The sequence below is a fragment of the Dermacentor albipictus genome, chromosome 7, assembly GCF_038994185.2.
Source record: "Dermacentor albipictus isolate Rhodes 1998 colony chromosome 7, USDA_Dalb.pri_finalv2, whole genome shotgun sequence".
Lineage (NCBI taxonomy): Eukaryota > Metazoa > Arthropoda > Arachnida > Ixodida > Ixodidae > Dermacentor > Dermacentor albipictus.
The window spans coordinates 76,066,734-76,078,751 of record NC_091827.1 but is presented as its reverse complement, the minus strand read 5'-3'; the positions used below and the strand labels follow the sequence as shown (position 1 = coordinate 76,078,751).

The 12,018-nt window shown below is 49.3% G+C and overlaps 2 protein-coding genes across 3 annotated transcripts in view; both read left to right on the top strand.

The window, feature by feature from the left end:
* Pli (E3 ubiquitin-protein ligase pellino) overlaps window positions 1–12,018 on the top strand; it is a 136,406-nt gene that overhangs the window by 24,151 nt on the left and 100,237 nt on the right. The gene's annotated exons all lie outside the window — the stretch shown is intronic.
* LOC139047419 (uncharacterized) overlaps window positions 1–12,018 on the top strand; it is a 50,052-nt gene that overhangs the window by 5,189 nt on the left and 32,845 nt on the right. Inside the window, exon 2 of the mRNA XM_070521246.1 lies at window positions 1,815–2,043. Coding sequence (XP_070377347.1) covers window positions 1,815–2,043 — 229 coding nt within the window. The remainder of the gene's footprint in view (window positions 1–1,814; window positions 2,044–12,018) is intronic.

The following is a 12,018-nucleotide window of genomic DNA, read 5'->3' as shown; positions in this document are numbered from 1 at the left end:
TCTCGCCTCCTCTCAGGATGCGGCGTCGGGGAGCGACGTAGCGCGAAACATTTGTCGCGTGCGAATAGTAAGTTTTTGAGACCAGATCGAATACGGATCGAGCAGTGGCAGAAGCGGATGGAATCGTTTTTTTTTTTGTTCAATTAGTTTCAGAATAATGTACAGCCTTGCCACTAATAATAGCAAAAAGTTGTCGCGTCTTGATATAAGTAGCATTAGCAAGGTTACTACACTGCCCATTATAAAGCGTGCTTTATTAGAAACCCCGAGGGGAGCATTAGAAACAATTAGCTAAGCAGTTATAGTTCGCGAATTCGGAGCGTACGGTGTCATGCATTAACATAGTTTAGAAAGCCAGCATTGTTGGCCGATTAGCACCTGTGTATTTATACCATTGCGACCAAATCGGAAAATGCCTACCGTCTGCGGCGATGGCATAGCAAAAAGAAAAGAAAAAAATGGCTGTGGCTTAGGTAAGGTTAAGCCCAGGATGCGAAGCATACTAGCCTTTATTTTAGTTGTTGAACCACTGTTTAGCCTGGTGAACTGCTGTTGCTTGGCTATATTTGGTTCGGCTAGACGAAGAAACAACTCATGCATTACTTCTTCGCCTTCAAGAGTGGAACGCGACAGCGTTCCCGTCGACCCGCCAAGGGGTGTAAGACAATGGGCTACAGGGCAGCGACTACGCGCCCCGCATTGGACGCGGTGAGCGTCGAGCAAAGCAGCGTTCGGCGCGGCAACGAAATGTGCGCCTGAGCAAGAGACGCACGCCTTAGAAACAGCGCGTTTCTAAGGCAACACCGCATTCACTAGAGGCGCTTTTGTACCGCTTTGAAGCATCGTAATCGTGGCTCAGTGGTAGCGTCTCCGTCCCACACTCCGGAGACCCTGGTTCGATTCCCACCCAGCCCGTCTTGCAAGAGTTGAGCCAAAGCCACTTCTCCTCTGTCGTGACGTCACGGTGTCACGTGATTTCATGGTCACCGCCGCGCCTGAGGAGCTGGGTTGAGCCCTCGTAATATGCTTCGCATAAAAGACACATTTCATCCTGTGAAAGTGGTTCACCAGCGAAGCTGCTATTGTGGTATAAATTATGTTGCTATAGAGTTTTGTTGGCATGTAACTATACATATATAATTATGTATATGTCATTTATGCGAAATACAAATAAATATAAGACGTGCACTACGTCACGCACTACGTCAGACATACACAGAGCTACTGCCGAAGGGCGTTTACGGTGCCGCTCTAAATACGCAGCTGTTGTCGACGCAGCTGCGACGGAGCGCCGTTTAGACGCAGGTCGCCGTTAAGCCGAGCCGCGAGCGACCGTATGCGTTGACAGGGGTGCAGTCCACAGGAGCGCACGGAATAAAACACGTTTGTTTGTACTTTGCGATTGAGCATACTTCCTAGTTAGCTACAAGGGGCTGTCCGTTTCCCTCCCGTAGACGGTCAGGTATTGACAGCGTGCGGGAATTCTATAACGTTTACAACTTCGCTGTATACTAATTATGAGAAGTAACTGAAACTGGGCGTAATGATAAAGTCGTCTTAGCGGCCAATTTCAGTATGATTTTTTTTTTTATTGCCTACATTAGATTGAGAGCTACAGAGTATTCGCGAGAAAGCTGGCTTTGCCGCGAGGCGTTTTCTGTTCTTCGCCACGATTTTCCCTCGTGTATCCATAAAAAGGTTCGCCGTAAAAAAGCGCTTTTTTCTCTAGTTAGTATAGTCGCGGCAGGAGGTGCCACTATTGTGTAAAGCAACCCGCCCTGGTTGCTCTACGAACACTCTGCTGTGCCCGGCAGCACTCAAACATTTTGATCGTTCTTTCACGGGCAGTTATCCGCACTGTGCGGAGAAGTCTTCGGACATCTACCACATGGTGTGGGCCTGCCCATCTAACCCAGCTATTGGCCCTCACCCCAACCCCACTCGGGAGGACTGGGAGGCGACCCTGCTCGGCTGCTATGACCTGCAGGCCCAAAGGGCTTTGGTCGAGCGCGCCCGGGCAGCGGCCGACGCCACTGGCGTCCCGTACTAGGGATTCCACCCAGTATGTTAACGGCCGGGCCCTTAAGGACCGACCCATATGCGTACCTCCATGTGCTTCTCGTCTGAGAGCAATAAAAATTTTTCACCACCACCACCATGGTTGCTCAGTGGCTATGGTGTTGGACTGCTGAGGACGAGGTCGCGGGATCGAATCCCGACCACGCCGGCCGCATTCCTATGGGGGCGAAATGCGAAAACACCCGTGTACTTAGATGTAGGTGCGCGTTAAATAACCCCAAGTGGTCGAAATTTCCCTAGTCCTCCACTACGGCGTGCCTCATAATCAGAAAGTCGTTTTGGCACGTAAAACCGCTTAATTTCATTGTGTAAAGCACTGTTGCAACAAAGCGTATTCATCCGATAAGAGGACACAGGCGCTCCATCTCTAAGTAGTGTCGCTCAATAGCTGCTGCGGAGTGGCGTGTCTGAACAACATGGTTATCGCGAGCGATTGTGTTTAGGAGCAAAAGCCTGGCAGCCCGAGCGCTGCAGCGTCGCTGTCCATTGTTACGTCCACTGCGGATGGGATGACAGCTATCGCATTCTTTTGTTTCGATTTCATGTTTCATCTCTCGTATACACAGCCGACGACGTAAGTTATCCGAAAAAAAGATTCGGATTTTCCAATTGTATATAGTTATTTGATTCGAGTACCGAATCGCGGGTATAGGGCAATAATATTCGAATAGTTTTTCCGAGAGTTTTGAATATTGGGCGCACCTCTGCGAGAAACAAGACAAATAACGAACGAAAAGGGAACGGGGTCAGAGGGTCTCGCTCTACGGTCAATCTCGCCGGCACAGTAGCAGTGCCCTCCTCATGTGTGGGGGTGGGGAGGCACGCGTCAGTGACACGAGGAAAGGTTTTTGCCTTCTACACCCTTTGATTGCGACTGTGGCTGAACTGGAGGTGGAGCCTGTGACATCGCTCCCACGGGTGCGAGGCCGTGCATAATTAGAGGGACGGTAGTATAGATAGACCCACACAGTGCTGCGCACGCGTTCATTATGCGTTCTCCATCCGGTCTTCCTCGCGCTGTACCTGTGTGGCCACGCGCTTGATGATGTGCGCTACAATCTGAGGCCACTTCCACGGATTTGAAGGAAGTCCGCCCGCCCGCCGTGTGAGTGGAAGCGTTCGTTGCCGGAGACGAGGGGGAGAGAGAAAAAAGTAAGGAAACCGCTAAAACTGGAAGCCATCCGTATCCCGAAATGCGCCCCCCCTCCCATCCAGAAAGCTGCATTTCCTGGGGTCACCGCCGAGGGTCACCTATTTCCGGGACTCTCGCTTTATAAATAATACGTTGGTGACCCTACGCCTGTCTCCTTTCCTCATCGTCGGGACGGCGCGAGTTTTCCATCTTTTTTTTTTTTCATTTCTCTTGTGCTTCTCGTTGCACGGCGCGTAAACACGGCCGGCTTCTCCCCCCCCCTCTCTCTATATCTCTCTCTCTCTCCACTGCGTGACCTTATCCGGCGTGAAGCACGTCCATTTGAACGGTGCGCGCCGTCGAGGAAGGACACGCGAGCCACGCGTAGACTTTCGCTATGCATGCCTCCTCTCTCTCTCTCTCTCTGTCTCTCCCCTCCTCACAAAAACACTCCACAAAATGTTGAAAATGAAAAACGAAAAACAAAACAAATATCGATGATAAAACACGATCAAGGGAACAGAAAACGGACACCAGCACCACCAGCAACATTTCGTGGCTATTGTCAGGATTGGGGGCTCAATCCCATCGTCCGTGGTCCTTTGCCAAGATTGGAGTACGGCATGAATTTGGAGGTAGCTGGCCCATGCCGTCGTCCAACTTATTTACGCTGAGATCGTTGATGAAGTGAAGAACTGCTTCTCATCGAGAACGAGGAAAAGGGTTTATTTACAGAAATAAATCAGTCTAACATGACTGCTTGAGAAAAAGAGTATTAGTCCAACAGGACTGCATGAGAGAAGTGACTCAGTCTAACATGACTGCTCAAGAGAAGTGTGTCCTCAGCATTCGCACAACCACAGTTTTTATACACTCGATCCGCCGGTCCTACGACGCGGCGACTGTTCGTTTACACATCACCAACTCGCAGCTGCTCTGAAGATCAGTTTACGTACACAAAGGTGTACAATACGCTCTGTACACAGAGGCAACCGCGCGGGGTGCCGTTCCGGGAAACTATCGGCGCTGATCGAGGGTCGCTCGTTGTTCCGTGCTAGGCCGAAGCGTGAGACGCTCAAAATACGTCGTCCCCACGGCAGCTTGTCCAGCGTTTCAAATCAGCTCCGCGTTGGGGAACTCCGGAATCATTGTTCACGCACCGAACTAGTCCCGTCACAATGTCGAAGGGGCTGGAGGAAGGCGGCGGATTCCAACGCAAAGGCCGCTTCTTTGAACGCCTCCCAGCTGCAGCGACGGAGAGGGAGAGGTGCGCGTCTTGCACCCCTTGTCGTAATCGGGTGGCAAGGTGGCAATCTTGTTGCGCAACTCGCCATTCTTGACAGCGCCTCCATGGGCCGGAAAGTCTCGACTGTCTAGCGCTGACAACCGCTAGGCAGGAAGAGAACGGCTGCTGGTCAGGGGGGGATTGATGTCTTGGCTCGCAGCGACCACTTGTGCATTGATGTCACCGCCCCAAAACATCCAACAAGGACAGGCAACTGCAAAATGAACCCCACAACACGGCTCTGCGCCGAGATGACGTGCATTGGCTCTCACTTTAGACACGCTAGGCTTCAAAAAAAAAAAAACAACAACAACATAAGTGCAGAAACAAAAAAAAATGCTACATTTCACTATGCCAATTTCTGAAGCAAATTCCTGCTGACCAATTCAGCAATCATGGAGGGAATTCTGCTAAATGAGAGGGGATTTTCTTCGCCTAAAGAAAAGCTAACACTAGTAACCCCAAAATTTAGGCGGGACCCTCAAACGCAGAATTCAAAATAGCCTGCTCAAACCATCCGCATTGCTATGCAACTTTCCCTTCTTATATCTAACGGAGAAGTTGTACTCTTGGAGAGTGAGGCTCCATCGGAGCAAGCGGCCGTTTTTGTGTGACATTTGATTGAGCCACGTCAGAGGACAGTGGTCGGTCTCGAAGATGAACTTCGCTCCGTACAAGTAACACGACAACTTCTGGGCGGCCCAAACCAAACAAGCGCATTCCTTCTCTGAAGCGCTGTAGGCTTCCTCTCTTACATTTAGTTTACGGCTGGCGTAGAGGATAGGATGCTCCTCGTTATCGTCGCCGACCTGACTAAGTACCACGCCCATACCTCTGTCGCTTGCGTCGCATTGAACTATGAATTCCTTTGTGTAGTCTGGCGCGCGAAGCACAGGGCGAGAAACCAATAGCGTTTTCAAACTTTGGAAAGCGTTCTCTTTGTCCTTATCCCAGTGTACGTTACTCGGTGCTCCCTTTCGGAGGGCGTCTGTTAATGGACTTGCCAATTGCGAGTAATTCGGAATGTACCGTTGATAGTACCCCACAGGTCCCAAAAATGAACGAACGTCCGTTTTCGTGCGCGGCTGAGAAAAATCTCCAATCGTCGCTATTTTCAGCTCAGCCGGCCGTCTCATGCCCTGACCAACAACATGGCCCAGATAAGTAACCTGCGAACAACCAAACCTACACTTTTCCGCTTTCATCGTTAAGCCGGCTTCCCTCAACCGTGAGAACACCTGTTTGAGGTGCGATACGTGTTGTTCCCAGCTGTCGGAAAAAATGGCCACATCATCAAGATAAGGTAAGGCGAACTCCTGCAAGTCCTTTAGGACAATATCCATTAACTTAGAGAAGCTAAACGGCGCGTTCTTCAGCCCGAAGCTGAGTGCGAGAGGGCGAAAAGTGCCTACAGGCGAGATGAATGCGGCATAGCGGCTGGCACTTTCTGAAAGGGGAACTTGCCAGTACCCCCGCACGAGATCTATAGTTGAAATGTATTTAGCAGCGCTAACTCTTTCAATCCGTTCCTCAATGTTGGGTATCGGGTACAACTGATTCCTAGTGATCGCATTTAACTTCCTGTAGTCAACACACGGACGAGGGTCCTTGTTAGGGGTTTCTACGAGTATTAGCGGTGACGTGTAGTCACCCTCAGCGGGCTCAATAACTCCCAACTCTAGCATGCGCTGTATCTCTGCCTCCATAATCTCTCTCTGTCTTGGAGACACCCTGTACGGTTTTGATCTTACTGGTTCGGCAGAGGTCAGCTCAATTTCATGCGTTATCAGTTCGGTTCTACCCGGCCGATCGCTAAATCTGTCGATATATTCCCCTAACACCCCTTTTAGCTCATCTAGCTGCTCAGGTCTTAGAGCATGCGAGCTTACCGAGTGTTCTACTACTTCTTCTAGGCCGATTTCAGAGTTGGAGGTGGCCCTATACTCCTTAAACTTGGTACCAATGCCATCCGGCTCTTTGACGGTATAGTTAACGACTCCGCTCCGCTCTACATACGGCTTCATCAAATTACAGTGATATATCCTCACTTCCTTCCTGCGACCGGGCATTCTCAAAGCATAGTTGGTATCTGAAAGTTTGTGCAACACTTTAACGGGCCCGTCCCAGTGAACTTCAAGCTTGTTCTTTCTTGAAGGTTTGAGGATCATTACCTGGTCTCCGGCGTTGAACGTACGAAGCCTCGCATTCTTGTCGTAATAGAATTTGGCGTTCTTTTGAGCTAGTGCCATGTTCTTTCCGACTAGTTCTTGGGTTGCGCTTAGCCGTTCCAGTAAATTTAGCACGTATTCAACCACGGTTGGACTCTCCCCTCTTTCCTCCCACATCTCTCTTAACATTCTCAGTGGAGAACGGAGTGTCCTCCCATACACTAGTTCTGCTGGTGAGAACCCTGTCGCTTCATGTGGAACCGTTCGCAAAGCAAACAAAGTTGCCGGCAGACAGTTCTCCCAGTCCTCCTTGTGCTCGTAACAGAGCGCACGCAAAACTCGCTTAAGCACCGAATGCCACCTCTCTACACTGTTTGACTGAGGGTGATAGACAGAACTGTGTATTAACTTTACCCCGCACTTTTGCAAGAATGTGGAAGTCAGTGCGCTCGTGAATACTGACCCTTGATCTGCCTGAATTTCGGCTGGAAGCCCAACTCGTGCAAACACTGTCAAAAGCGCGTCTACTTGCTCTTCCTGCAGGCTAGAACTCTGACACTCTAGTGCTACGCTCTCATTGAGCTGGTCAGCTGGCAGGCTCTCCTCAACTGTTCTTTTGTCCCTCGGGCCTAGCTCGGATTCGGGTATTGAAGTTATGCCCTTTTCTGCTTCCGCTGGAGGAGCTTGAGCATTTTCAGCCGAAAGCGCCGCGATCTTACGAGCTTGGCCTCGGGTCAATGCCTGTACTATGCCCTCTCCCAGTTTGAGCCCTCTGTCACGCAGTAACTGATTCGAACGATTCGAAAAGATGTAGGGATACTGCAGTGACAAAAATTTGGAAACTGCAGCCTCAGTCTCTAGCTCCCCGAATGGTCCACTGATTTTGACTTTGGCCATGGGCAGACACACGCTGTGTTCTTCTACAACCTGTTTTATCCACGCTACTTCTCCGGTGAAGTCATCTACCATCACGTAAGACGGATGGACAATGTCCAGCGTGGCGGCACTGTCTCTTAGCACTCGGCATGGTTTTCCATTAACTTGCAGGTCGTGGAGATATGGACTTAAAAGTTCCATATTCTCATCCTTTTCCTCCACGTAGGAAAAAAACTACGCTAGACTTCTCGCAGTTTACAGCTATATGTCCCAGTTTGTGGCATTTGTAACAGCGAATTGGTCTAACAGATTCGAATTTTCTTTTCTGTTCTTTTTGTGCGGTTTCTCCGTTAAGTTTCTCCTCGCTCTTTTCTGCGGGCTTTTCCGCCATGTCTACAGGCTCGGATCGTCTAGTTTGCGCACCCTTTTTGAACGGAAATGGTTTCCGCGGTCCATTTCGACCGTCCCAGTTTCCCTCCTCGGCGTTCAATTTTCTACGGGTTGCGTACTCTTCGGCTAATTCAGCCGCCCTTTCCACAGTGTTTACATTACCTCTGTCTTGCACCCACAGTTTCACAGCTTGAGGGATGGTTTTGTAAAACTGCTCTAGACACATGCATTCAATGATCATGTCTCTGCTGTCGTACGCTTCCGCGCTTTTAAGCCACTCAACTAGGTTGGCCTTTAAGCTATATGCAAACTCCGGATAGCCCTCGCTATCTTTCTTGCCTGTGCTCCTAAACCTTTGCCGAAAAGCTTCGGCTGAAAGGCGGTATTTCTTCAGGAGACTAGCCTTAACTTTTGCATAATCATATGCATCCTGCACACTCAGTCTGGCGATTACTTCCGCCGCCTCACACGGCAACATAGACAGCAACCGCTGTGGCCATGTACTCGGGCCGAAGTTCATCTTTTCGCAAGTCCTTTCAAAATTGCTTAGGAACAAGCCTATGTCGGTCCCGACCTCAAATGGCTTTAATAGCCTGTCCATGCGGTACGATTCTGCCTCACTTGATCGTCCCAGAGCGCCTTCACTTCCTTGAGACATCTCCAAACGTTTGCTTTCAAGTTCCAGTTGCATTTTTTTTAACTCGCGATCTTTATCGCGTTCCTCTCTCTCTTGTTTTTCTCTGTCCCGTTCTTCTCTTTCTTTTTCCCGTTTCTCTCTCTTTTTGAGAAGTTCAAATCCCATTTCAATATCTTGCTCACTGGCCTGATTGGAAATTAGCTCCAATAATTCCGATTTGAGCATTTCCTTGCGTACATCTAGGCCCAGTTCCTCACCAACAATCAACAACTCGTCTCTCAGCAGTGTCCTTAACTCCATGACTGCTGCTTTACTGCCTTGATTCTGCTCTCTAAATCTAGCTAGGAAGACACAACCTAGCTAACACACAACAATCTAGCTTCCCTACTGTTCTAAACAGAACAACCACAAAATGAAGCCTAGAGAGTCAAAGCAAAAACCAAGCACTCACCGCAGATACAGCACCATGTCGCAAAGTCCATCTCACCGCTGTCAGCCAGTTGTCAGGATTGGGGGCTCAATCCCATCGTCCGTGGTCCTTTGCCAAGATTGGAGTACGGCATGAATTCGGAGGTAGCTGGCCCATGCCGTCGTCCAACTTATTTACGCTGAGATCGTTGATGAAGTGAAGAACTGCTTCTCATCGAGAACGAGGAAAAGGGTTTATTTACAGAAATTAAATCAGTCTAACATGACTGCTTGAGAAAAAGAGTATTAGTCCAACAGGACTGCATGAGAGAAGTGACTCAGTCTAACATGACTGCTCAAGAGAAGTGTGTCCTCAGCATTCGCACAACCACAGTTTTTATACACTCGATCCGCCGGTCCTACGACGCGGCGACTGTTCGTTTACACATCACCAACTCGCAGCTGCTCTGAAGATCAGTTTACGTACACAAAGGTGTACAATACGCTCTGTACACAGAGGCAACCGCGCGGGGTGCCGTTCCGGGAAACTATCGGCGCTGATCGAGGGTCGCTCGTTGTTCCGTGCTAGGCCGAAGCGTGAGACGCTCAAAATACGTCGTCCCCACGGCAGCTTGTCCAGCGTTTCAAATCAGCTCCGCGTTGGGGAACTCCGGAATCATTGTTCACGCACCGAACTAGTCCCGTCACAATGTCGAAGGGGCTGGAGGAAGGCGGCGGATTCCAACGCAAAGGCCGCTTCTTTGAACGCCTCCCAGCTGCAGCGACGGAGAGGGAGAGGTGCGCGTCTTGCACCCCTTGTCGTAATCGGGTGGCAAGGTGGCAATCTTGTTGCGCAACTCGCCATTCTTGACACTATGTAGCCGAGACTACAGAACCACATAGCGCATTAGCACCTCTGCTGTGAGAATTTGATAGCCGTTGTCAGTGCACCGGCAGGTTGTTAGCTTTGGTGTATACAGGGTGTTTGAGTGAACATTTTCAAAAATTTTTAAAAGTTGCCTGTAACAGATATTACAATTCAAGTTCGTGAGCTGGTGTACTCGAAGCGGCGGACAATACTTTCACTAAATATTGAGATGAAAAATCGAACAATCAATAAAAATGCACTAATTATGTTTTTAACTAATTCCATTATGGCCTTTATTGCAATTTACAAACTATAGCCGTGGAGTTCGTAAGGCGCATCCACTTGGAAAGAATTTTCAAGATAACAGTTCAGAGGTATAAATCCCCGAACTTTGCGGAGAAATGTATTGGCGTTCCAGGTAATTTGTTAAGAAAACGTCGTTTCAGGCACTGACGCACACAAGTAATTGCAACGCCAATCGATATGCATGCATTGCATGCAAAAATTTGGGCGGGGTGTGGGGAGGGGCAGATTGTTTCGTGCCGTCGTGCATCGCCGACCAAAACAACCCCCGGCGCCGGAAATCATTCTGGATTTTGTCTAGAATTTTTTTTCCATGCTCGAAAAGACATTTCGGTACGAACATTGCGAACTCGGGCTGGATTTCGTTGCAACGCCCATGCACCTGGAGTCGCCTAACGCAAAGAGTACCATCCGAGCACAAAGTTTCAAGGGCGTTTTGATGAAAAGCGGGCTCGTCGCGGCATCTAGCGGAGGCCGCGGAATCTACGGAGCGCATGGATTTCAATTCCGAAACTTTATGGGCATAAAGTTCTCATAAACCTTCGATGTGATAGGTGCATTGACGTTTCCCCAAGTCGTGCTTTAGATTTTCTATTCCGGAACTTTGCGGGTTTAATGTTCTTTTAAACATTTGACGCCAAAGGTGGTGCATTGACTTTTCTAAAGTCGTACATCTGTCCGTACAACGAGACAAGCTTAATTCAACGCGCTATCAGACAAGTTGACAAAGCGCGCAGGGAGGTTCTATGAGACGAAGCGTTGTGGTGGTTCATTTGTGCCGTCATGTGACAGAAAAGAATATCATTTTTTTTCACCGGTGCCAAAGCATCCATGTCAAGACACTAAAGCCGGCAAAGACAACCACGTCCTTATTTATTTTTTCTACTTTGACTTCTATTCGCCAATGCACATTGAGCCTCTTCAGTTTTCTTGTTCTCGCTACCTGCGGGCTGCCAGGGCCAGCCAGAGCGCATGCGCTTTTCTCGAGTTGCCCCAACCACCGCGCGGCGCACGTTCATTTTTCTCTGGCACAATTTTGGACGCTTTCTGGCTTGCCGACGAGAAAATGAAGCAATGGTCGCTCGCCGCCACCACTGTGGGGACTCGACGGATTGCAACGCGTTCGCTTGAGGGCATCACCTTCATTTCGATGTTATCGCAACCACCTCCGGAAAGTATTTTGTCTCGCCGGTATAGCATACCGAGCAGTATGCGCATGGTTTCCTAGGTATACTTTGTGGCGCAAAATACATTTCTTGAAAAGGGACAAGAAAGGGAGACAGTGAAGCGCCAAACTACGAACTGTTTAATGACAGCGTACGTTTGTTCAGGCTGTCATTAAACAGTTGGTAGTTTGGCGCTTCACTGTCTCCCTTTCTTCTGACCCTTTTCAAGAAGTGTATTTTGCGCCACAAAGTATACCTAGGAAATCTAAGCACCAACTTGCCCAAGATCGAAGAAGTCCTTTTAGTATGCGCATGGTTCTCTGTGGACCAAGCGTCTCACGTTTTCTTCAATAATCCTTCGGTAGCCACATTAGGTGCCCAATGTAGGCATTCGATTGTGGCCAACATGATTTCCTTCCGTTTTGTTGCTTCTTTCTTCTTTTGCAGAAAGTAATGGGCTACGGGACCTCATTTGCCGGATACTCTTATTATATTGTTGCGATAGCAATTATATGGACACTCCAGGTGCAGTCCTAATGTCGCCGTCATGTTCCGTATAAAGTCCAAGGGCGATAACATCGTCACCGTGTGCCGCATGCTCTATGTGAGAGTGAAAGCGTATAGGGTGGGGGGGGGGGAGGCGAATTGGTGAGCCGGCGATGGTGGCTCACCCATTCGATGGCGCCCCTGATCACCCACGATGGTG